Consider the following 27,989-nt stretch of genomic DNA (forward strand, 5'->3'; position numbering starts at 1 on the left):
TGGCTAAACTGAAAAGAAAAATGGCTAAAATGATAAGTTTTATATTATGTAAATGACACCACAATAAACTATGTGAGTAAAACCTTTCCACATTATAGAAGAGTTAATAAATCATAGCAGCAGCAGCAGCAGCAGACTAAATTCCCAAATACCAACATGAAAGCATGCTCGTCTCTGGAATACCACACAGCACAAAAAAATCTTCGCCATGGCCAAAAGTCCTTATGTAATTTGTTTCCTTGCTCACTGCTCTGCCACACTGGCCTTTTTGCTATCCCTCTAACATGCAGAACGCAGTCCCGCCTCAAGTCTGTTACACCTGCTGTTCTTTCTACCTGGTGGAATAGTCTCTCCCCAGAACATGCAGGGCTCCCTGATTTCACTCACATCTGCTTAAATGCTGCTTCCCCGAGACCCTCTGGCTAAAGAAATCTCCCATTGGCATTTGCTCCCATTCGACCACTCTCCATGAGCTTGCTCTGCTTCACTTTTCAGAAATGACTTCATGCATTCATTTCTTTACTTGTTTAGTGCCCATCTGTTCCACTACAATATAAGCTGCATGAGGACAGGAACCTTGTCCCTCATGCTCAGTACAAAGTTTTCAGCCCTTAAAAACAGTACCTAACAAACGGGAGGCATACAGTAAGAGAGCCTGAGCTGACACACCACAACGAAAGATCCCACATGACACAGCTGAGACCCTACGCAACCAAATAAACAGCTTTCTTAAAGTATGGAAAAACATACCAAAATATCAAAAGTGGTTATCTCTATGTGAGGAGGATACACTATTATTTTCCCTTTTGTTTCTGTATTTTCTAACTTTTATACAACGAAAGATTTGTGTGATTAAAAAAAAACAGACTGTTTTACCAGCAAATCAACTACTAAGAACTCACTCTAGTTACACAGTTAGTGAAAGTGAAAGTCACTCAGTCCTGTCCGACTCTTTGCGACCCCATGGACTATACAGTCCATGGAATTCTCCAGGCCGGAATACTGGAGTGGGTAGCCTTTCCCTTCTCCAGGGGAATCCTCCCAACCCAGGGATCCAATCCAGGTCTCCCGCACTGCAGGCGGATTCTTTACCAGCTGAGCCACAAGGGAAGCCCAAGAATACCAGAGTGGGTAGCCTATCCCTTCTCCAGGGGTTCTTCCTGACCCAGGAATCGAACCAGGGTCTCCTGCACTGCAGACTGATTCTTTACCATCTGAGCTATCAGGGAAGCCCTGATATACAGTTCGGGATAGCACAAAGACTTGACTGAAATGAAGTTCATCATAGTTTTTCATTTAATCAAAAACCAAAACGTTCAATGATATAAATTATGGACATCTATAAGACAAAACATTCTATAATCACTTAAAATTATGTGATGTGAAAACAACGACATGAGGAACATGTGAGTTAAAGAAACAACGTGTAGAATATAATGCAAGCATTTTTAAATGAGAGAACTGACAAGATCTGCACCAAAAGTCAACAGCGGTTACTTCAGATTAGTATTATTTTTATTTTTTTTGCCTTCCTTGGGCTTTCCTGTATATAAAGGTACTAAAAATGAACATGCATTACTTTGGTGCTGAGAAAAGAATGAGCTTAGTGATCATGCGACAGTGCCAAAAGCTGCCTTCTTGCCTTATTTGAGCACCATCTAGTGCTCAGTATACACAATACAATTTTCATTATGCAATGAAGGTTTCTAAAAAGTAGCCTTTATAAAAAGGACATTGACAAATACTACCATACTCTGTGTTTGGCTTAATTTTTAAAACAGTTGAACGATTAATTCAAAAGAGTCATACGATTTTCAATCAGAGAATAAAAGTCATAAGAAAATCGGTTAAATCTGTGCTGCTTACTTCCAACCCTCAAGTATTTTAGAGTAACTCTCAAGACAGAGCCCTTGATCTTTTAAATTAATGGGAGAGAAGAGGAAAGTCAGACACTTTATGTGCATTATGGTTTTTCTCCTCCCTACAAATCTACATGGTAGGTAATATCATTGCCATTTTACATAGCGTCAACAAGCTCAGTGAGATTAAGGGGCTTGCCTACGCTTCTCAGGTGGCTCAACGGTAAAGAATCGCCTGCCAACACAGGAGATGCAAGGGATCTGGGTTTGATCCCTCGGTTGGGAAGATCCCTTGGAGGAGAAAACAGCAACCTACTCTGGTATTCTTGCCTGGAGAATCCCATGGACAGAGGAGTCTGATGGACTACAGTCCATGGGGTCACAAAGAGTCGGACAGGACTGAACACACATGCCGCCACCGCCACCAAGTCACTTCAGTTGTGTCCGACTCTCTGTGACCCCATAGACGGAAGCCCACCAGGCTCCCCCCGTCCCTGGGATTCTCCAGGCAAGAACATCGGAGTGGGTTGCCATTTCCTTCTCCAATGTGTGAAAGTGAAAAGTGAAAGTGAAGTCGCTCAGTCGTGTCCAACCCTTAGCGACCCCACGGACTGCAGCCTACCAGGCTCCTCCATCCATGGGATTTTTTAGGCAAGAGTACTGGAGTGGCTTGCCATTGCCTTCTCCGGAACACACATGCACACACTCTAAATTCATAAAGCTAATAAGCAGCAGAGCTGAGGTGCAAGACAAAGTCAGCCTGACTCCAAAATCTATGCTCCCCCAATCATGTTCTGCTCTTTCTATTCTCTACGCTTTGCCCACTTTTTGGCAGAATGATTCTCATTCTTGGTAAGCATACAAGGTGTCACTACACTGCTCAGCACTGCTCTCAAATCTAGAAAGCTAAGCTCATTCAGTGTTAATGCACTAATCAAATATCAATTTAAAATAAAAGCTTTTGGCAACCCACTCCAGTATTCGTGCCTGGGAAATCCCAAAGAGAAGCCTAGAAAGCTATACAGTCCATGGGGTCATGAAAGAGTGGGACACGACTTAGCAACTAAACAAAAAGTTTTAGAAAGCATCCTTTATTTAGCTGAGACGTAGATATCGGTTTTTAAATATCTGTTTCATAACTTTGTTGTTTATACATTACATGAAATACATTTAGGGATTTACTACAAATCTGTGGATTACAAAGTCAAGAAACAGCATTTAGACATAGTCCAATTGTGCATGTCTATTTTTAATTAACATCAATTTTTTCTTTATTACAATGTGTGAAGTTTAAACTGTGAAGTATCAAAGTTGCCTCATATTTTAGTCTCCCTTTCACATCTTTCAACTTTTCTTCCTTTATTTTCATGTTCTAATATTCTAAATACTGCATTTTGCTTAGTTAACTTGTCTCTACCACTAGAGTGCATGAACCACAAAATTGTGCCTCGCGTATTAGTAAACGTTTGTTGACTTTTCAATCTACCACTCACTTACCCCAAAGAAAACTCCTTACCATAATGCTTTCACCAAATCCACTTAACAAGAACCCACAAGGAATCACAATTCTAATCCTCAGCTCTCTAACAAGTGTACCAAAAATGGGTGACACGTGGACAGATTTTGATCTTTCCAGTCAGTCCTCTGTGGTCAAAGGACCCTCTGAGCTGCTAGGCCACCACATGTGACCAGCCTTATCAGTTTTCAAAAAAAACAAGAAATACATGTGGCAGCACTATCAGTGCTCCATAAAGTCTCTTCTTGACCTGTTAACACTTGTTTCTCATGCCCTGCCAACATGAACTGAAAGAATTAATGGAAGTCATTTTACCATCCTTTACTCACAGGATAGAAATCACTTCTACCATACATATAAGGCTATTGCTGTATTATACGTAATAGGAAAACACTGGAAGCAATCCAAATGGTAAAAGTAAATGGCTATAAGAATTCTGATACATTCAGCAATCAATAGACACTTCAGTTTCTTCCATTTCTTGGCTACTGTAAATGTGCTGCAAAGGACATAGGAATTCATGTATTTCATTTTCTTTTTCTTTGGAAAAACACCCAGAAGGGCAATAGCTGGACTGTATGGTAGTTTTATTTTTAATGTTTTGAGGAAACCCCATACTTTTTTCCATAGTGACTTTGTTGTTGTTGTTCAGTTGCTAAGTCGTGTCCGACTCTTGCAACCCCATGGACTGCAGCATGCCAGGCTTCCCTGTCCTTCACCATCTCGCAGAGTTTGCTCAAACTCATGTCCATTGAGTCAATGATGCCATCCAACCACCTCATCTTATGTCATCCCCATCTCCTCCTGCCGTCAATCTTTCCCAGCATCAGGGTCTTTTCCAATGAGTCAGCTCTTTGTCTCAGGTAGCCAAAGTACTGGAGCTTCAGCTTCAGCATCAGTCCTTCCAATGAATATTCAGGGGTGATTTCCTTTAGGACTGACAGGTTTGATCTTGCAGTGCAAGGAACTCTCAACAGTCTTCTCCAGCATCACAGTTCGACTTTACCAATTTACATTCCTGCCAACAGTGCGCAAGGGTTTCCTTTTCTCCAGATCCTCACCAACACGTATTTGTTGTCTTTTTGACCAACTCAATGGACATGAGTTTCAGTAAACGCCGGGAGTTGGTGATGGACAGGGAGGCCTGGCATGCTGCAGTCCATGGGGTCGCAAAGAGTCGGACATGACTGAGTGACTGAATTGAACTGATGACTGCCACTCTGACGGATGTGAGGTAGTATCTCACTGTGGTTTTCATTTGCATTTCCCTGATGATCAGTGCAACTGAATATTTTTTCATGTGTCCAACGGCTATTTGTATGCCTTCTTTGGAAAAATGTGTATCCAGGTTCTCTACCCATTTTTTAAAAATCTGGTTGCTTGTTTTTTTTTTAATGTTAAGATGTATGAGTTCTTTTTGGATATTAATCCCTCATCATATTATTCATTTTGGATATTAATCCTTCACCTGATAGATCATTTGCAATTATCTTTACCCATTCAGTAGACTGCCTTTTCATTTTCTTAACTGTTTCCACTGCTCTACAAAAGCTTTTTGGTTTGATTGAGTCCCACTAGTCTATTTGTGCTTTTGTTTCCCTTGCCTAAGGAGACACAAAAAATACTGCTAACAGGAGTGTCAAAGAGCATATGCTACCCATGTTTTCTTCTAGGAGTTTTATGGTTTCGGGTCTTACATCGAGTAATTAATCCATTTTATTTTTGTATACGGTGTCAAAGAATGCTCTAATTTCATTCTTTTACATGGAGCTGTCCAGTCTTACCAGCACCACTTCCTGAGAGATTTTCTTTTCCCTACTGTATATTCTTGCCTCCTCTGTTGTAGACTAACTGAACATAAAAGTGCATGGGTTTATTTCCAGGTTCTCAATTCTGTTCCACTGATTTGTGTCTGTCTCTGTGCCAATAACATGCTATTTTGATCATTGTAGTTCTGTAGTATAGCTTGAAATCAAGAGCATGTGGTATCTCCAGTTTTGTTGTTCTTTCTCAAGATATTTTTGACTCTTTAGAGTCTTCGGTGTTTCCACAGAAAATGCCATTGGTATTTTGATAAGGATTGCATTACATCTATAGAATGCCTTTGGGAGTGTGGTCTTTTTAACAATATTAATTCTTCCAATCTATGAGCAGGGTATACCTTTCCATTTGTTTGTGTTTTCTTCAATTTCTTCCATCAGTCTCTTATAGTTTTCTGAGTATACATCTTTTACCTCCTTGTTTAGATTTATTCCCAAATACTTTTGATGCAATTTGAAATAGGATTATTCTCTTAATTTCTATTTGATAGTTCATTGTTAGTGTACAGAAACACAACAGATTGTATACTAACTTTGTAACCTGAAACTTTCAGTTCAGTTCAGTTGCTCAGTCATGTCCGACTCTCCGCGACCCCATGAATCACAGCACGCCAGGCCTCCCTGTCCATCACCAACTCCCGGAGTTCACTCAAACTCACGTCCATCGAGTCGGTGATGCCATCCAGCCATCTCATTCTCTGTCGTCCCCTTCTTCTCCCACCCCCAATCCCTCCCAGCATCAGACTCTTTTCCACTGAGTCAACTCGTCACATGAGGTGGCCAAAGTATTGGAGCTTCAGCTTTAGCATCAGTCCTTCCAATGAACACCCAGGATCGATCTCCTTTAGAATCGACTGGTTGGGTCTCCTTGCAGTCCAGAACTCATTTATTAATTCTAATAGTTTTTTGGTGGTATCTTTAGAATCTTCTATATATAGTATCATGTCATCTGCAGAAAGTGACAGTTTTACTTCTTCCTTTCCAAATTGGACTCCTTTTTCTTGTATGACTGCTCTGGCTGGAACTTCCAAAACTCTTGTTGAACAAAATAGTGGACAACAGTGGACAGCTTTGTCTTGTTCCTGATCTTAGAGCATGCTTTGAATTTTTCACCACAGAGTATGATATTAGATGTGGGCCTGTCATATACTGAGGTGTGTTCCCTTCATATCTACTTTGTTGAGGGTTTATTTTTTTTTTTAATCATAAATGGATGTTGAATTTTTGTCAGTTTTTCTGCATCTACTTAGATGATCATGTTTTGGTCTTCAATATGTTAATATGGTATATCATATTGATTTGTGGATACTGAATCATTCTTGCATCCCTGGAATGAATCTCAACTGATCATGGTATATGATCCTTTTAATGTATTACTGAATTTAGTTTGTTAATATTTTGTTGATAATTTCTGCATCAGTGGTGTTAGCCTGTAATTTTCTTTTTTGTGTGTAGTCTTTATCTGCTTTTGTTGACACTGGTCTCACAGAATGAGTTCAAAAGTGTTCCTTCCTCTGTAGTTTTTTGGAATAGCTTGAGAAGAGTAAGTGTTATTTCTTCCTTAAATGTTTGGAAGTATTCACCTGTGAAGCCATCTAGTCCTGGACTTTTGTTTTTTGGGAGCCTTTTGATTACTGATTCAATTTCATTACTCATATTCTTTATTTATTGCTAATTTGGTCTTGGAAGATTGCATATCCTAGGAATTAATCCATTTTTTCTTGAAATCATATGTGTGAGTGCTTATTCTTATGCTTTTATATGGAATGTTAATATGTATGGAGGTATGTGTGTATGTATATATATATCAATCATCTGGTCTAATGTGTCATTTGGACCAGGGTTTCCTCACAAATTTTCTGTCTGGATGATCTGTCCACTGATGTAAGTGGGGTGTTAAAAGTCTCCCACTATTACTGTGTTACTGTTAATTTTTCCCTTTATGTTTGTTAACTGCTTTATATATTTAGGTGTTCTTATATTGGGTACATATATATATATATATATAAAATTACGACTGTTGTATCTGCTTGTTGTATTGATCCTTTGATCATTATGTAATGTCTCTCATTACGGTCTTTGTTTTAAAGTCTATTTTGTCTGATATAAGTATCATTATCCAGGCTTTCTGTCTCCATTTGCATGGGAAAGCTTTTCCATCCTTTCACTTTCAGTGTCTTTAGATCTGAAATGAGTCTCTTGCAGGCAGCACGCAGATGGGTCTTGCTTTTGTATCCATTCTGCCACTCTATGTCTTTTGATTGGCGCATATGGTCTATTTATAAAGCAATTGTTGATAGGTATGTACTGATTGCCATTTCGTTCATCATTTTCTGGTAGTTTTTGTAGTTTTGTCCTCTCTTCTAACCGTGGTGTTATGTTTGGATTCCTTTCTCTTTGTGCATGTGTATCTATTATTGATTTTTGGTCTGTGGCTACCATGAAGTTTATATGTAACTATATACATATATAGCTTAGCGTTTGGACATCATATTTTACAACTCTGTTTCATTTATCTCTTGACTATTTACTGCAGACAAAGATGATTTTACTACCTCTGTCTTTAGCTCTGCACTGTTTTTTATTTCATTGCTATATCTTCCCTAGTGGTTCAGATGGTAAAGAATCTGCCTGCAATGTAGGAGACCTGGGTTCGATTACTGGGTCAGGAAGATTCCCTGGAGAAGGGAATGGCTACCCACTCCAGTATTCTTTTCCATGAACTAAGGAGTCTGGCAGACTACAGTTCATGGAGTCACAAAGAGTCAGACATGATTAAGCAATAAGCACTTTCCCTTCTCACTTTAGTATGAAATTAGTCATATAAATAATTTTAAAACACTTTATTAAGAAAAATAAGCAGTATATTACTTAAAATTTACTCTAGATTTAATCTTGATTTTATTTCACACCTTTGCTTCACAAGGAATTTTAATAAGGTGAAAAGTTGAAAACTACTGAAGAATCTGAACGTTTTTCATCCATGCCTGGAAACTATAACAAAATCTTGCTACCCTGGTGCCAAAAACAGTTTACAGTAAGGAAAGATTAGATTAGTCCTAAAGGACTTAGTGCTTCTAAAAAAAACTGGCAGACATCAATTGTTGGCTGCACTTGAGGAAAGCACATATGGGATCCAAGGAATTTCAGGAGTGAGCAATCTCAGAAATGTTTGGATTCAGAGTCTTCCCTACAGATATTCATCTTAGAGTTGAAAAATTCATAAAGTAAGTAATACCATCCCTGACTATCAACGAGGTGTCACCTTCCACCTCAAGGCCAGCTCAATGTTAACATTCTACAGGTCACATACCAAATACTAGCACTGAGGAGCTGAGGGCAGGGGAGAGGAAAGTGGAACTTCAAAGTGACAAAAGTATATGCACCACCACGAACAAAGCTTTTCTGGATATTTTGACTAGCTATCCCTCTAATGCTGGGAAAGGTTGGGGGCGGGAGGAGAAGGGGACGACAGAGAATGGTATGGCTGGATGGCATCACCGACTCTGTGGACATGGGTTTGAGTGTACTCCGGGAGTTGGTGATGGACAGGGAGGCCTGGCGTGCTGTGATTCATGGGGTCGCGGAGAGTCGGACACGACTGAGCGACTGAACTGAACTGAACTGATCCGTCCTCCACCGCAATGTACAGTTTCCTCACTTTATAGCTTTTTACTCTTTCATGGGAAATAGATGGGGAAACAGTGAAAACAGTGTCAGACTTTTATTTTGGGGGGCTCCAAAATCACTGCAGATGCTGACTGCAGCCAGGAAATTAAAAGACACTTACTCCTTGGAAGGAAAGTTATGACCAACCTAGATAGCATATTAAAAGCAGAGGCATTACTTTGCCAACCAAGGTCTGTCTCGTCAAGGCTATGGTTTTTCCCGTGGTCATGTATGGATGCCAGAGTTGGACTGTGAAGAAAGCTGGTCGCCGAAGAATTGATGCTTTTGAACTGTGGTGCTGGAGAAGACTCTTGAGAGTCCCTTGGACTGCAAGGAGATCCAACCAGTCCATTCTAAAGGAGATCAATCCTGGGTGTTCATTGGAAGGATTGATGCTAAAGCTGAAACTCCAATACTTTGGCCACATCATGCGACGAGTTGACTCACTGGAAAAGAGTCTGATGCTTGGAGGGACTGGGGGTGGGAGGAGAAGGGGACGACAGAGAATGAGATGGCTAGATGGCATCACCGACTCGATGGACATGAGTCTGAGTGAACTCCGGGAGTTGGTGATGGACAGGGAGGCCTGGCGTGCTGTGATTCATGGGGTCGCAAAGAGTCGGACACGACTGAGCGACTAAACTGAACTGAATGACATGAAGAATAAATGAGAACAGCAAAGGATCTTTGAGAAAAAGCAATAATTAGCAAGATAAACTATAAAGCCATAATAATTCAAACTGCAAGGCACCAGCACAAGTCAAGAAATAGACAGTAATGGCTAACAATTTATTCCCACCACTGTTGCTTAGAAGTTCATCCTTTCCCAGTGCTCTGAAGTACCAGCTTTGCATAAATCAAGTACACACACACATACACCATCTTCTTCCTCCTTTCCTTCTAAAGAGCACTTTAGCTATTATTAATTTCTTTCTTTCCCATTCAGATTTTATCTATCTCTAAATAAGAAAGAATCCTCGTCATCTAGAATGACTTTGGTGCCTCCTTATTCTGGGAGAACAACTTTATCTCCAACTTGCATGCTAACTGGCTGAATCTCTCTACCCTTTCCTTTAGAGCCCAATCCAACAGCTACTATCATTACTTGCAATACTTTTCCTTGTGGGTTTTTCTGAAGCATAACATCTCCTATGGTTACAGTTTCAGCTGCACTTCTTTCAGCTAATAGTCAAAGAGGGGACAAAACTTCCTAAATGCCTGTCCTACCATGACTCCAGCTGTTGCAGTCCATACTCTGCTCTCACACTACCACCACAAGGAAAGACCTTGTCGGATGCTCTTGGCAGAGCACAAATGGATTGTAATACAGTTTACATAAGTGAAAAGAAAATTTATTTTGAATAACAAATAATATTCTCTTTATGTGCTCTTTTTTCCTCTAAGTTTTATTACAACATGAGCAGAGATACTCAATGATAATTCCTTCAGGATTAAGGAAATGATTTCAAAATGTACTGATACAAAATGTACTCATCTTTAGTTTGACCTCTCTCATCAATCCACAACCACCTTTAATTTTCCAAGGATCTCAGAAGCACTAATATGTAGTCGCTTCCCATAATATACAACTAACTCACATTATCACAAAACTGTAAACAAAGTCAACCTTGTAGAGTCCAATTCAACTATATCTAAAACTCAGAAATCAAAATGCATTGCCAAAATAAACAATTCACAAAAAGAAAATACCAATAATCCTTAATCCTCAAACATATGAAAACAAACATAACCTTGATTGTTAAAGGAACACATATACATACATTTTACATATATATATATATTTAATTCATAGTCAAAAGAGAGAGACAGACCTTCCAACTCTAGGGTCAGGGAGAGGAGAAATACAGACTTAGTTGTCACTACTGTACCATTTTCATTACTGAAAATCAGTAGAAGAATTGTTTCCCCTTATTAATAATATAGTAAAAATTATGTTTTACTATAACTTAATTCATGAAAGCACTCCTTTACAGGAGAATTCCAGTTAATAAATGCACAAGAAATGACCAAATTAAAAATAATACCATTTTGTAATCTCTTATGAAATAGGTGATTGGAACCAAAATCATCAATGGATGCTAAACCACAACCAAACCTCTCAGTCTTAGCATGATAACTGATTAAGACTTCACATTTTTTGTATCCTAATTGAATAAGGTACCTAGCATCACTTATGAATTACTTTTACCCCAAACTTTATAATCTTTAAATCTGATGTTCAATTTATAGAAAATTCAAATAAAAAAACCAAAATATAAGGAGTAGTCACGTAGATCTAGAAGGTGGAACAGTCTACAGAAAAACTGACCCAGTTTCTTAAAAGAAAAAAAAAAAAGAGCAGCATAGGCATATGGGAAAAAAAACAGTGGGAGGAGTTAGGAAATATATACCTTTATTCAAGATTATAGACATTCAAGAAATATAACTACCAAATGCAATATATACACCTTATTTATTTCCTAATTGTAAAACACAAACTACAAAACAACTAGGGAAATTTTAAGAAGGGCTGGGTAAGTGAAACTATTGTTATTTGTGTGATACTACCGTTAATTTTGTGATTGTTAAGATGTGATAATGGTATTATGATTATAAAGAAAATGTCTGTATTTTACTTTACTTCAGAATACTTTAAAATATAGATGAAGTAAATATGGAAACAATCCAAATGGCTGTTAACTGATGAACAGATAAACAAATGATTGTATATTCATATAAATGAATCTTACTCAGGAATAAAAATGAATGAAATATTGATACATGCTACAACATATCATCATAGTCAAAGATTTCAGGGACTAGGCTAGGGATATCTTTAGGGGGCAATTATTCAGTCTATCATAATAAAACTATTAAAAATAAATCAAAATCCTTAAAATCCACATACTGAATAATGGGAATTCAACATTCTAGTCACTCTACATAGTTATATGTCGGTCAGTTTTTATAATAGTTAAAAAGGAAATACTGGTTCTCACCTGCCAAAATGGCAAAGGCCAAAGAATACATTAAACTGATAAAGGGGTGGGAAAGCAGACCTTCTCATATATTGATGGTAGAAGTATATATTAGTACAACGTCCATGAAGCAGTTTGGTAATATCTACCAAAATTACAAATGCACATATACTTTGATCCAGCACTACTACTTTGAGGAATTTATACTAGAAATTTACTTGTATGCATGAGAAATTATGGATGCAGCATTATCTGTTATAAGAAAATATTGGAAACAATCTAAATGTTCACCAATAACAAAATGATTTCATATAATCTGTGGATACTCTTGGTGCTTCCCCAGGGGTTCAGCGGTAAAGAATTTGCCTGTAATGAAGGAGACACTGGTTTCATCCCTGGGTCGGCAAGATCCCTTGGAGAAGGGACTGGCAACCCACCCCAGTATTCTTGCCTGAAGAATCCCATGGACAGAGGAGCCTGGCGGGCTACACCCCATGAGGTCACAAAAAGTCAGACACAACTGAGCTACTGAGCACAGATCGATACTCTGCAGTCACTTAAAAGAATAAGGCAGGTACATATTAACTGTGGGAAAAAAGCAAGGACAGCAGGCAAGAAGAAAAAAGCAAGGTATGTGTGGTATGCTAGCATTTGTCTTTAAACAGTCTTGTACAACTACATGAAATACATGGTTTTACGATTTCTGGAAGAATTCAAAAGAAACTGCTACCAGGAATCATCTCTGGAGAAAGGAGGTGGCTGAGCGGGGAAAAGGAAAGAGAAAATCTTATCTCCTCCTTTTCACAACTTTCGGGTTTTCTACCAGTACATGGATAACAAACAGAGAGAGAACATTAAAATAAAAGTTTTTCCAAAACCAGGATCCCACACAAGTTTATGCGGCCCTCAATACAAATGTTCCATTTCCAAGTTACCTCTTACCTGCTTGTTGGTGCAGGGAAAGAAAATGACAGAAGTTGATTCCAGAACGGATCATTCTCAGAGACAGATTCTGTGCCTGATAACTTTTTCAAGTACTCATTTTTAGGAAGATCACCAATTCTGCTACTGTTTGATCCCATCTTTTAATCTGGTGGATAACTTGTCCTTAAACCTTCATTTCCACAAAACAACCTACAAAGAATAAAAAGAAATTTCAAACGTGCTCAAAATAACTGTCATACTTTTCCTACCCATGACCTAAATATAACAAACTATAAACCTACTTTAAAAAAAATCATACCTCCCTTTATTTTTTTAATCTCAACAATAGGATACAATACACTAGTGAAAATGAATTAACTAGATCTACAATTACCAACATGCACACATCTCAAAAATATTTATTTCAAGAAAGCTGTGGAATAATGACATGGCGTAATTTCATTTACATGACTTTAAAATGTACAAACAATATTATGGATATATTCATAGCTACTACAAGTATTAAAACACATATGGGAAAAATACAAAGCAAAATCAGAAGAATGCTTTCATATGATGTTATCGCATGAGGAAAGGGGAGCCTTCAGTTGCATAAATACTTTCTAGAAAAGAAAAGGGAAAGGAACAGAAACAGATTATTGTTTAGATTTGCTGAAAATGGAGAAGAGATACAAAGGTTTTGTTTCATTACCCTCTATTCCTATCTGTCTTATACATTAATTCTTAAAAAGAAAACAACTGGTTTCTTAATCTCGCAACAGCAATACTGGAAGCTAGAGGATAAGGAACCAATGCCTTTAAATTAAGAAAAAACATTTTAACTGGAATTCTATACCTAGCCAAAAGCTCCCAGATAGTGTGAAGGTAGAACAGCATTTTTAGACTTGCCAACACTCAAAAACCTCCCATGCACACATTTGAAGCTACTGGAAAATTTCAGTATGAGGGAATAAACCAAGAAAAATGAAGACATGGAATTGAGGAAACAGGATTCAACACAAGATAGGTGAAGAGAAATTACATTTCAAGAGCTGTGCAACAGCTGGAACAAGGGTCAGCATGGCCCACTGACCTCCTGGGGAAGAAAACACAGAACTGATATAGGTCACCTGATGTGTCCGACCTTATTCAGTAGAGTTTTAAAATACCAGAGAATATGGAAGGTAGGGGGAAGGAACCACAGTTACTCAGAACACAAAGTAAATGATTTAATTATGTATTCTGGGGGACAAAACACTGTTCAAGAAAAGTTTGTGTAGTCATAGGGTATAATCATTTCAGGCCATGAATATTTATATAACCACTATAATATAAAGACTAAAACAAAAATTGTGAGGTAATAACTATACTAGGGAAACGCCAGAAAAAGAAATGAGAGTGGGGGCTTAAGAATGTGAAATTGAGACTTTCCTGGTGGTCCAGTGGCTAAGACTCTGAACTTCCAATTCAAGGAGTATGGGTTCTATCCCTGGTCAGGGAACTACTCCCACATGCCACAACTAAGACCCGGCACAGCCAAATAAACAAAAATAAACATTAAAAAATTATTTTAAGAATGTGAAATCTCTGGCTTCTATTAAGTAGGTAGGAGGTCAATCTTAGAAAATATTTTAAATTACTGAATCAGAAAATAACAGTAAAAGCATATTAGTTATAAATAAGGAGGTAAGTAACAAGAAGCCACAGCTCAGAGATTTGAGAGTAGCCACCTCTGGGGAAAAGGACTCAAGTGGGGAGGGTGGTAGTACAGTTTTTTCATCGTAAGTCCATCATATTATTTGACTTTTAACCTATGTCTATATATTACTTTGATACTTTTCAATATTTTTTCACCTCCTTGACTATTCCATTTCTGACTCAAACTTAAATTTTTAACATATATGGAAAACACAAAAAACATCATAACTAAATTAATAGTGATAAAAATGTGAAGTATTCTTTTATGATGCCTACCACTAACAACCTTAAGCAAATCTATTTGTAGGATACAGTTTAATGTTATAATATAAATTATTAAAGCTGATAGCTCCCAAAATCTAAATTTAAAATTTCCATCGATCAATCCTGGATGTTCATTGGAGGGACTGATGCTAAAGCTGAAACTCCAATACTTTGGCCACCTCATGAGACGAGTTGACTCACTGGAAAAGACTCTGATGCTGGGAAAGGTTGGGGGCGGGAGGAGAAGGGGACGACGGAGAATGAGATGGCTGGATGGCATCACCGACTCTGTGGACACGAGTTTGAGTGTACTCCGGGAGTTGGTGATGGACAGGGAGGCCTGGCGTGCTGTGATTCATGGGGTCGCGGAGAGTCGGACACGACTGAGCGACTGAACTGAACTGACTGATGCATGTTTACTGACAGGTCACACATGTTTCATGTTTGGTCAAAAAAGAGAATTAAATCCAAAGACACAGTGACAAACACATAAATCAAAACAAAAAAACTTAGAAATGGACCCACCAAACTGCAGCCAGTTGGAGTTTTTCAACAATGCAAAATCAATTCAATAAAAGGACAATTTTTTCAAAAAATGATGTTAGAACAACTGGGTATCAACAGGTCACACTCTGACCTAAACTTTTAATGTTATACCAAAGTTAACTCAAAATGAATTACAGATCTAAATGTAAACTTAAAAAGTATAAAACTTTTAGATAAGAACACAGGAGGAAACTGTGACTTGGGGACAGGAAATACTCAGACATTACACAAAAGCACAACCCATAAAAGAAAACATCAATAAATTGAGCTCCATCAAATCTAAGAACTTTTGGTCTATGAAAACCCTATTAAAGGGATGGAAAGATAAGACACATAAAGAATCTGCCTTCCAATGCAGAGGACATGGGTTCCATCCCCGGCTGGGGAACTAAGAGATCCCACATGCCAGGGAGCAACTAAGCTTGTGCACTGCAACTACTGAGCCCTCGCGCTTCAGATTAGAGCTCACGCTCTGCAACTGGAGAAGCCCCTGTGCCACGGCTAGGGAAAGCCTGCACCCCAGTACAGAGACCCAGCACAGCCAACAACAAAAAAAAATAAAAAATAAAATGCTGCATATAAAACTACTTTGAGGAAAAAAACGAAGATCAAAACATTTTGTTCTCAATCAAATAGACAAGTACTTCATTTTTCTTTTGGTACCTTAACAACAATCAATTAAAAATTTACTTTGGCAGTTTAATTAGGTCCATAAATGATAAATTTTTCAAAAGAGCAAAACTCCATCCATCCACCTCATAAGGCAACAATAAGAATATCATAGAGTCTATTAATGAAAATTTAAGTCAGACCTGATTTCTTATTTGTATTTTATTTTTTGAATACTATAGTAACATACATGGTACAAAATATACAGGGTTCAATGGATATACAATAAAAAGTCTCTCTCCCATCCCTTCTAACCACCTAGTTTCTCAACTCAGAGAAAATATTACTAGTTTCTTGGGAGTCATTCCACAGATTTTCTGTGTATATATAAACACATATTTTTTCCTTTTTACACAAACCGTAACACACTACATATGCCTCTTTGCTCTTCCCAGTTAACGTGTATTAGAAATCATTACATATCTATAGATAAAGCACTTCATTTATTTTTCACAACTCTGTAACACTCTGGTTTTTAATTCCATAAGTCCCACAATGATGGACATTTACATAATTTATGGTCCTTTGTAAACTACAAATAACTCACCAGTAAGTATCTGATATACAAAATATTTCACACATGTATCAGTATATAGGTACAAAAAATCCACAGAAACAGAATTGCTGGGTCAAAGATCCCATGTATTTCTAATTTTGGTAGATACTGCTAAAGAGCAGCACAATATGCCACCTCAAAATACGCCACTGTGACACTTTATTTTGAGCTGCAGGCACTCGAAAACAGTAAATGCAGGGTGAGGCCTTTTCTGAATCCTCCTAATCTGCCTGAAGCCAGACTCTCCAAAAGGAACTCTGTTACCATAAATTGATCAGTTTCACAAGGAAGACTGATTCTTATCACAGGGGCGCCAAGAAGCTGTCACAACACTGAGATAAACTTTGTCACAAAATAGCACACTTCTCATCTGTGCTTCTGAGGCCGATTTATCCTTCCTAAAAACCATTTACTCCCCCTTAAGAGGCCTATGTTCCCCTTTCCCTTCCCCTTTTAAAAATGGCATTTAAACCTGAATTCTGAGTCATCTCAGGAGCCACTCATTTTTTCCCATGAGGTATGCATATTAACAAACTTCTCTTTTCTCCCCCGTTTACCTTTCACCACAGGGCCTCAGTTAAGAACTCAGAAGGGGAGAGGGGACATCATCTTTCCTCTCCTACACTGCCTCGCTGCCTTCCTTAGAGGTTGCTGACTTCTACCCTCTTCGGCAATGCCTATTTCTCCACACCACAGTCACCAATCTTTAATCACACTTTTCAATCTTCGCAAACTGATAAATGAAAATAGTTTTCAATATAGCATTAATTTGCATTTCATCTTTCGTGCTGTGAATGAGGCCATTACCTGCTTATATCCTTTGCCTATTTTCTGCTGATTTATACAAAATAAATTTTATTTTCAAAGCTGCCAGGACAGGTCAAAGTATGAAAACAACTGTTCCACCCAGGACCAATACGAAACCTCTCTGAGACGACAGGAATGAAGCCTGTACTGCAAGAGGAGACTGAACAGAAGGCTAACAAGGAAAACCAAGACAGCCAGCTGAACACAGAATGCAGTGCCTCCTCCTCCTCTCTTCTTCACCCAACCCTAGAAATAACACGCACGCACGCACGCACACACACTGTCAATTACTACACAGCCATGCTCAAAAAGACACAGAAAACCAGAGACTGTGAGGAATCCCTATAAAATATACAACAGCTGGAGATGGACTGAAAAGAAAAATGACACAGGACAAGCAAAAGAGCCTTCAATCAAGGCACCAAGAGTATGAACAGCAACCCAAGTCCAGGGGCAGACAGCCAGAAAAGGGCCAGAGCCCAGGGGCAACAGGCTTGCCTAGGACATCCTGCCCAGTTACCCCTACCCTCACTCCCCTGGGCAACAACGAAGTACTATCTGCTGAGAACAGAGAGTGAAGGCAGCACCCGAGGCAGCTGCAACACCAAGGAACAAGCTCAGCCAAGCAGACAACTAGCCATGAGGTACTCTTGCCAGAAAGTTCCACCTGCTTCCCACCCTCACAGAAAGCAAAGCAGAAAAATGAGGCCCAATGGCATCTCTTCTGCATCTGATTCATGCCAAGGATTCCAAAAATATACACACACACAATCACCTGTACCCAATGTGTGTGGAACCCCCAGGATCCTTACTAATGAAAACCAGAATAAATTGGAACTTCAAAAACCCACTGGCCAATCACCTCAACTCCTATGGCTCTTCACTCTCACTGCGCATCAGAAGACTTCTCTGGCTTTCAGCTCTTCTTTTTCTCAATGTGTCAGTAACTGAGCCTCTCTCCTAGGTTCACCAATGGTTTCCACGATTCTACTTTCAGATCTCTCCTGTACCAACCTCTGATTACTAGAACACTTGAGTTATTTTTTAAACTTAAGCATTTGTTGTCATTGTTATTTAGTTTGAGTGAACTCCGGGAGTTGGTGATGGACAGGGAGGCCTGGCGTGCTGTGATTCATGGGGTCGCAAAGAGTCGGACACGACTGACCAACTGAACTGAAGTCATGCCCAACTCTTCTGCGATCCCATGGACTATATGTAACCTGCCAGGCTTCCCTGTCCATGGGACTGCCCAGGCAAGAATACTAGAGTGGGTTGTCATTTCTTTTTCCAGGGGCTCTCCCAGATCCAGGGCTCGAACCTGCATCTCCTGCATTAGCAGTCAGATCTTTACAACTGAGCCACCACAGAAGCCTAAACTTAATATAACATATATTTACATTTATATTTATATAAGGGCTTCCCCGGTGGCTCAGCAATAAAGAACCCGCCGGCAATACAGGAGACACATATTTGATCCCTGCATTGGTAAAATCCCCTGGAGGAGGGCATGGCAACCCACTTGGGTATTCTTGCCTGAAGAATCCCATGGACAGAGGAGCCTGGTGGGCTACAATCCATAGGGTCTCAGAGTCAGACGTGACTGAAGCAACTGAGCATGCATGCATATATATATATATATATATCTCCAGTAATTCTGTGGATAACAGTGCTCTTTACAGATAGAATAAGCAGCATGCTGATGCTTTCAGTAGACCTATCTTTAATGCAACGCAGTCAATTCTGTGCTCAGTTGCTCAGTTGTGTCCGACTCTCTGCAACCCCATGGACTGTAACCCACCAGGCTCCCACGTCCATGGGGATTCTCTAGGCAAGAATACTGGGGTGGGTTGCCATGCCCTCCTCCAGGGGAATCTTCCCAACCCAGGTCTCCTGCATTGCAGGTGGGTTCTTTACCAGCTGAGCTACCAGGGAAGCTAATGTAATCAGTAACTCAATCTTAACATGTGTAAAACTGATGCCACTCTTGCTCAAAACCAGTCTCCTCTTCCCAATACTCTAGCCTAAAGTGCCCATTATGGAAAAACTCCCTTTAAATGTCACTGTTCTGGAGTACATATGATGTATCTTCCAAGATAGATTACCCCTGAGAAGCACAAATTAGGCTGTACATCGTGATTCCCGTAGGTAACCGAAAGCACCTGCCAAAGAGGCAATACTCAAAAAAAACAAAAAAAAACTTCCTGAAATAGCCAAGGTCTCACAGCTAATAAAGATATCATTATATCTTCAGTATAAATGAGGAACAAAACATGCTAATTAAAACAGCAAAGTATCATTTTTACCCATTAGATTAGTAAAGGTTGAAAAACAAAACCTTAACCACAGTGTGAGAGTAGTAAGGAAACAGGCACCCCCACCATGAATACGTAAGTATTTGGCAACATCTGTCAAATTTTTAAGTATGCCAAAAATTTGGTTTTGATAAACTCATACAAGTTGACAAGTTCGATACATCCAGAAGTTAATCATTTGGAATAGCAAACTGTCAATAAAACCGGAATGACCATCATCTGGAGATTAATTACAATAAATAAGCAAATAATGGAATACAATGTAGCCACTGAAAAGAATGAGGTAGACCTTATGTGTTAATGTGTAAAGAGATCCCAAATACGGCAAATACCAGTAAAAGCAAACACAAAGACACAGAAGAGCTCATATAGTAAAATACCATTATTTTAAATAAACATGTAAATTCTTATACAGAGTAGATCATTTCTGGAAGAAAACATAAGCAACGGTCCAAGACTGGTTACCTCTGAAGAATGGGACTGGAAATTTGGAGGATGTGTCCCTTTTCACACTGTCTTTCTACACTGTTTGACTTTTTTATAAAACCAGAAACATGTAAAGTTTAAAAAAAAAGGATTGTTCTCCTTCTCTGCTGTCCTTCAGGAAGGATCTTTATGTGCTTCTGGTTTGTGCTTTAAACTCTATTGAGTGACACCAGAACTAATATTTTGTCTTGACTTCTCAGTCAAAACCCTAGCATAAATCTCTATTTATTGAACATTTCAATTTGATGTCTTGCTATCATCAAAAATCTTAAAGTAGAATTTAACATCTGTCTCCCAAAACAAGTAACCCCTCCAAAAGTCACTATTCCTTGTCAATGTTATCGGCATCCTTGGCTCAAGTTATCTCACTCACTTATCCAAGCATATATTCCTCACAAGCTTATTACACACTTGCTATAAATGCACGTGATGTGACGGTTACTGAAAATGAAAAAGAAGTAAAAAACCAGGTCCCTGCCACTAATGGACTCAAATCCTGCAGGGAGAGACAAATCTGTCAGTAAGTTATTATAAGACATTTGAAAGTATTCAGTTCAGTTCAGTTCAGTCACTCAGTCGTGTCCAACTCTCCGCGACCCCATGAATCACAGCACACCAGGCCTCCCTGTCCATCACCAACTCCCGGAGTTCACTCAAACCCATGTCCACAGAGTCGGTGATGCCATCCAGCCATCTGGAGTTATTACCCGAAGCTACATAAATACACAGGAGCACCAGAGGCAGAGGAACCACACAAGCAGCTGCACCAGGAACAGACTGACATACACGATGTGCTTTCCTCTCGCTGGCTCATCCAGTCCCCAGTAACAAATCTGAAAGGCAGGCACAGTTTTCTCATTTTACAGGTGAGGAAACTACGGCACAGACAGGTTAAGTAATTTACCACACACATGAGGTCCCAGACATAGGAAGTAGCAAAGGCAGGACTGGCACCTGGCTAAGTCCAGGGTCCCTGGTCTTCACCACTTAATAGGGCGTCTCTCCAACAACATCACCACGTCTTGTGGGTTCTGCTGAAATACCCACAATCCTCCACGTCATCTTTTAAACAGATTTCTTGGTCCTCCTGCTGCCTCCATGCAGGACCATGCTGCTTCAACCTGACACGACTCAGCGCAAGAGTGTTGTCATTTCTTTGCTTCCAGTCTCTCCATTTTGATTCACTCTGCACACTTCACTACTACATAAATCCTTAAAAAACAGGAAATTCAGTGCAGCATTGAAATTAAGACCAAAGGTTCTAGTGCATGCTAGACCCTGCTAAGCCTGAATCATCAGTCTGAATCTCCATTTTACCATTTATCAAACCCCACTGCATCACAAGAAAACAACAATACTTACAACCCCTAAGATTTTTTGAGGATGAAGCAATATGACGCATGCAAAGCACTCAGTAAAGGACCTGGTTCAGGGTAGGGTCAGCCAAGGAAAAATATTAAACCTATTTTTAATATTAGTGAAGTTACCACTTCCACCACTTCACTCACCAGCTCAAAAAATATTAAATGATTCTTCATTACCTGAAAAGCCCAGTACTGACATTCAAGACCTTCAAATAGTCTGAAAGCTCACATTCTAACTTTATTTCCAACCATCCTCCAAACCAGTACTTCTCAAACTTAAAGGTACGTAAAAAACACCAGTGGAGCATGAGGCTAAAAATGCAAATGCTTATGCCTCAAAGATTCAGAATGTCAGGGTAGAGTCCAGGCACCTACATTTTCTAAAAAGCATCCACAGAGACTCTGATACAAGCAGTGTATGAACCTCAATTTGCAAATAAGAACCAAAACAAAGTAAGGCGGGCCTGTTCTCAACACCAAGGTTGTTCATCCACTCCTCTACTCTAGCCTTCCACACCCGCGTTCCCCCAGCACACCTGTCCCACAGCACCTGAAACCCTAGTCACTAAACATAACACGAGCACACTCTTTTCTCTAGTCCAAGGGTGCTCATTAGCTTCACTACTCATTTGGAATTTAACTACCATGTTAAACTACCATAGTTAATCTTGGAGAAGGAAATAACAATCCCCTCCAGTATTCTTGCGTAGAGAATTCCATGGAAAGAGGAGCCTGGCGTGCTACAGTCCATAGGGTTGCAAAGAGCTGGACATGACTGAGTAACTACACTTTCCCTTTTCATAGTTAATTTAACTACACCTTGGTCTGCTGTCTGACTTATATAATACTGCTTTTTAGTATTTTCTGATCAGTTATTTGCTCTAGTCAGCTTTACCATCATGAGTGAAAACAATCCTCTGAACAAGAAATAATATGCTCAGCATTTTTCATTTAATTTGTGAAATATCTGATATATGTGCGTGCATGCATACTAAGTTGCTTCAGTCGTATCCAACTCTTTGCAACCCTAGGGAGTGCAGCCCACCAGGCTCTTCTGCCCATGGGATTCTCCAGGCAAAGAATACTAGAGTGGGTTGCCACACCCTCCTCCAGGGGATCTTCCAGACCCAGAGATCAAACTCGCGTCTCTTATGTCTTCTGCACTGGCAGGCGAGTTCTTCACATAAAAAGTAAATCTCCTCTTCTATACATACTGATTCACCAAATTCTGTCCTAACACCCTCAAAATATGCAAATAACATGCTAGGTGTACTTTGTCCCAACTTCGGCTGAGGCTCCATAAATCATAAACTATATTGGAGAATGTATATATGTGCGTATACAGACACACACACATTTGCACACAACAGACTTTAAGGCAAAACCTCATCCCTGAAGCAAGAGTCCAGAGAAACAGTGGGCAGCAATCACTGGCCAAAGGACATGTGAAACACCACAAGTGCCATTAGTCCAAGTAATGGAACATTCTCTTCAAGTTTACTATGTTCCAAGTGCTATACTGAGAAAGTACAGTTGGGTATTCCACTTCAGTGAAATGAGAGTAATGAAAATGAAAAGATATAAGCCTACAAGTGTATGATCAGAGGAAGTGTGAAAGATGGAAAGGTGACAGAGAGGCAGTGACTGATCTGGCAGAGCTGAGGACGTCCCCAGCATACCTGCCTGCCAAAGGAGACGCTAACAAGAAGCAAGCCAATCCACCCCAGGAAACACTGGGAAGGCAAAAGAACTGAGAAGGGCACCATGAAAGACTGGGTGAGGCACGGGCCTCAAGTCTCCCCCCATCCCCCCACCGCCCGCCCACCCCAGTAGGAAATCATGTGTGTGCACTCTGCAGAAATCTGACTGGAGACACTCTGGACTCTGAAGACAAGGTTGGAGGCAGTAACGAGGCAGAGGATGAAAACGGGGGAGTGACGTTCAGGTGGGCTTGCTGCACAGCAGGTTTCCCAGCCTTCCAGGCAGTAGACTGGAGGCTTCCTCCTAAGAGAAATGGAAGGGGAACGAGACATATGGGATTTCCCCCATTTACAAAGCTGGCTTGTTGCCTACAACCCACCACTCACCACAATCCGCTCACACACAGAGCTTCCAACCAACGCTGGGAGTCTTGATCTTAATTAAGAATGGGCCACCAAAAATGATTAAACTTGTGAGAGGAAAGCCTCCAATCTGAAAATAAATAAATAATAACAGTAACAAACCAAAGAAATTAATCAGAAAACAGGTGATTCTAAGGAAAAAATTTAAAAATAAATATCTTCAGGGAGATAATAAAAATAGTAAGTGCAAAGATTTAATAGCATTTACTATATCCCCAGGTCCTACCCCAGAGAAGGCAATGGCAACCCACTCCAGTACTATTGCCTGGAAAATCCCATGGATGGAGGAGCCTGGTAGGCTGCAGTCCATGGGGTCGCTATGAGTTGGACACGACTCAGCGACTTCACTTTCACCCATTGGGGAAGGAAACGGCAATCACTCCAGTGTTCTTGCCTGGAGAATCCCAGGGAAAGGGGATCCCGGTGGGCTGCCGTCTATGGGGTCACACAGAGTCAGACATGACTGAAGCGACTTAGCAGCAGCAGCAGCAGGTCCTACTCAAAGTGCTAGACACACATTGAGTTGTTTGACCTACACCACAACCTTTAAGACAAGTACTGCTGTTCTCATTGGTCAGCAAATTATGACCCAAGTGCTAAATCCAGCCTGCTGCATGAAGCATGATGTTTACACTTTTAAGCAGTCAAGAGAAAAACAGTATTTTGTGACATGTGGAAATCATATGAAATTAAAACTTTTGTGTCGACAAATAAAGTTCGATGAGAACACAGCCATGGTCATTCGTTTACAATTGTCTAAATCGGCTTTCGCGATACGACAGTTGAGTTGTGAGGACAAGGACTGTATTTGGTACTTTTCACTGCTACTCAGTTCAGTTCAGTTCAGTTCCGTTCAGTCGCTCAGTCGTGTCCGACTCTCCGCGACCCCATGAATCACAGCACGCCAGGCCTCCCTGTCCATCACCAACTCCCGGAGTTCACTCAAACTCATGTCCACAGAGTCGGTGATGCCATCCAGCCATCTCGCTCTCTGTCGTCCCCGTCTCCTCCCGCCCCCAATCCCTCCCAACATCAGACTCTTCTCCAGTGAGTCAACTCGTCGCATGAGGTAGACAAAGTATTGGAGTGTCAGCTTTAGCATCAATCCTTCCAATGAACACCCAGGATTGATCTCCTTTAGAATGGATTGGTTGGATCTCCTTGCAGTTCAAGGGACTCTCAAGAGTCTTCTCCAACACCACAGTTCAAAAGCATCACTTCTTCGGTGCTCAGCTTTCTTCACAGTCCAACTCTCACATCCATACACGACCACGGGAAAAACCACAGCCTTGACTAGACGCACCTTGGTTGGCAAAGTAATGTCTCTGCTTTTTAATATGCTATCTAGGTTGGTCATAACTTTCCTTCCAAGGAGTAAGCGTCTTTTAATTTCATGACTGCAATCAGCATCCGCAGTGATTTTGGAGCCCAAAAAAAGAAAGTCTGACACAGCTTCCACTGTTTCCCCATCTATTTCCCATGAAGTGATGGGATCAGATGCCATGATCTTTGTTTTCTGAATGTTGAGCTTCAAGCCAACCTTTTCACTCTCCTCTTTCACGTTCATCAAGAGGCTTTTTAGTTCCTCTTCACTTACTCAGTGCACAACAAATCTCGATGACACATGTGACAATGACAGCATAGCAGGTGTCAGGCATACTGCCATACTTCAACCGTTTAAATTACCAGTGGGTAGCTCTCATCAAAACAAGAACAAAAGCAGACTCTGAGATCATGTTTTTTCCTTTTTTTGTAATTTCTGTCTTACCTTCCAGTGTTTTTGATATTCATTCATATTTCCCCCTTTTTTTTTTTGGCACAGCATGTGGGAATTTGGTTCCCTGCCCAGGGATCAAACCCATGCCCTCTGTAGTGGAAGCACAGATTCTTAACCACTGGACCACCAGGGTAGTCCCATGATGTCACACTTTTAAGTCACAGAGGAGTGTAGATTTTTTTTTTTAAATCTAACTAGATGTTGAAGGGTCTTCCCTGGTGTCCAATGGCTAAGACTCCTTGCTCCCAATGCGGGGAGCCTAGGTTTAATCCCTGGGCAGAGAACTAGGATCCCACATGCCGCAACTAAAGATCCTGCATGTAGCAACTAAGACTCAGTGCAGCCAAACAGGTAGGTAAATAAAATGAATATATAATTAGATGCTGAAGTACTATGTTTATCATGTAAAAGCATCATAGCTGTGTCAGAACACAAGATGGGAAGACATTATCAACATGACCTGCTCCACCACACAGCACTCATTCTCAACTTATCAGAACAACAATCAGGAAAATTTAAAAATGTAAAATCATTTCACCACAAGCAAAATAAAAAAATGAAAATGAGGCTACAACTGAGCAAGATTCCAAATGGTTCATCTGTTAACCAAGCAAGGCAAGTCATTCACCAATCATGAGTTAAACCGTGTTTGATTATAGCAGAGAAAGAAATGTGTCCAGAGAAAATAAAACATCCTTAAGACTTGTCTTTCAGTGAGAATAACTGCTAAAAGAACAGTCTGTACGGAACAACTACGGCCATGAATGGTTCCAAAATAATTGAAGATAGTAATTCAGTATAACCTGAAGTGAAATCTGCTAAGATGAATAACAACAGATGGTGGCAAACATGTGGAGTAGTAAAAAAGCTCACCTGGACAAGTTTACAAACCTTGTGAAAATGCAATGTGTTTACAAAATTTTGTTTTACTTTGGAAAATAAACACGTTTTTACAAAAACTTGTTATTTATGCTAACATGTAGATTTAGTATTTCTATTTTTAAGTAAATTATTTTTTTAAAATGCAAAGTGTTTAAAGCCTATTCATTATATGAGCAGAATACTCGGTATAAAATATTTAAATCTATCCTGCTACTGAACCAGGAGTGTCAATAGTTAACTTCATCCACTCTCACGAACTATCAATTCCATAGAGTTTTTCTAGAAATAAAAGTTGAATATCCTGATACATTCTACCATGCAACAATACAATGGCTTAGTAACAGTAGTTTTATTTAAATTTTTCAAGCTCAGGGTTGAGACTGAAACTGTTTTGAACAAGAAGAACCCCCTTCAACCACTGTTATTAAACACTGAATGGCTTTGGAAATTAGTTTTTGCTACAGATTTAGTAACATTTCTCAATGAATTCAATCTAAAATTAGAAGGCCAACAGCACTGACCTGTAAAATTAACTGATATTGTGTGAATCACAAGAGCAAGCTGTTTTACACACTTCTGATGCTGTCAGAAATCAAAATAAGACTTGAAATCTCCAATCCCACAAAAGTATGCAATAGATAAATTTTTCAAAGTCAAACTATACTTCCAATAGCATTTTTCAGACCTCAATGCAGGTACAAAAGTACTTTCCACATTTCAAAAACTATTTTACTGTGCAACAAAGAGTTTCCACATAATCTCAACTGGAAGTGATCAGTCACAGTGGAATGATTTACTAAAGGGTAAATATCAGAAATGAATCTAACATAATTCTATAGATGCCTTCTAAGCGATTAACACGCACTATTAAAACCTTAAAACCACACAGGGAATTTCCTGGCGGTCCAGTGGTTAAGACTTGGACTTTCACTGCCGTGGACACAAGTTCGATCCGTGCCTAGGGAACTAAGATCCCACCAGCCATGCTGGTGTAGCCAAAAAGTTATATATATGCTCATAAATTGATGTCAGTATTTGGCAATATTTGTTGTTTAGTCTCTTAAGTCGTGTCTGACTCTCTGCGACACCATGGATTATAGCCTGCCAGGCTCCTCTGTCTATGAGATTTCCCAAGCAAGAATACTGGAGTGGGTTGCCACTTTCTTTTCCAGGGGATCTTCCTGACCCAGGGATTGAACCCATGGCTCCACATCTCCTGTATTGGCAGGTGGTTTCTTTACCCCTGAGACACCAGGGAAGCCACTGGCAATACTTACCTGTTGCCTGGGAAATCCCATGGACAGAGGAGACTGGCAGGCTACAATCGATGGGGTCACAGATGAGTTGAACACAACTTAGTTACTAAACAACAATAACAAAAAGGTATATTCAAAGATGAAATACAGACAATCTCATTACACATCAGCATTAGATATGAACATCTGTGATAAATTCTGATGATAGGAAACAGTAACTCGGAACTCCAACTAAGTAATATGGTATCCCTTCTTCCCCAAAAGAAATTTCATTCTTCTCATTAGCAAACCTCTCTTACCAAAAAAAGTTCTCAACCATTATTAGCACTATATTTTTAACTTCATCAATAAACATCTGTAGAAATTTTTTCTCCCCTGTTATGTGAGTATCTACATAATGTTCTTCATTTTGCCTCTGGGTCCACAAAGCCTAATTTTTATGATCTGGCCCTTTAGACAAAATGTCTGCCAACTCTGGGCCTA

At 39.7% G+C, this 27,989-nt stretch overlaps 1 protein-coding gene across 4 annotated transcripts in view; it reads right to left on the reverse strand.

The window, feature by feature from the left end:
- DYM (dymeclin) overlaps nucleotides 1-27,989 on the reverse strand; it is a 391,190-nt gene that overhangs the window by 354,585 nt on the left and 8,616 nt on the right. For 3 of the 4 annotated variants that reach the window (XM_088833353.1, XM_088833352.1, XM_055417337.2), the window contains exon 2: nucleotides 12,785-12,976. In XM_088833353.1, coding sequence (XP_088689479.1) covers nucleotides 12,785-12,924 — 140 coding nt within the window. In that variant the 5' untranslated portion in view covers nucleotides 12,925-12,976. Of the gene's footprint in view, nucleotides 1-12,784; nucleotides 12,977-23,555; nucleotides 23,662-27,989 lie in introns of all 4 variants that reach the window. The other variant, XM_055417338.2, reaches the window with a different exon arrangement.

Source organism: Moschus berezovskii, chromosome 28 (assembly GCF_049115385.1).
Source record: "Moschus berezovskii isolate FMDL1 chromosome 28, NW_MosBer_1.0, whole genome shotgun sequence".
In the NCBI taxonomy this organism is placed as follows: Eukaryota; Metazoa; Chordata; class Mammalia; order Artiodactyla; family Moschidae; genus Moschus; species Moschus berezovskii.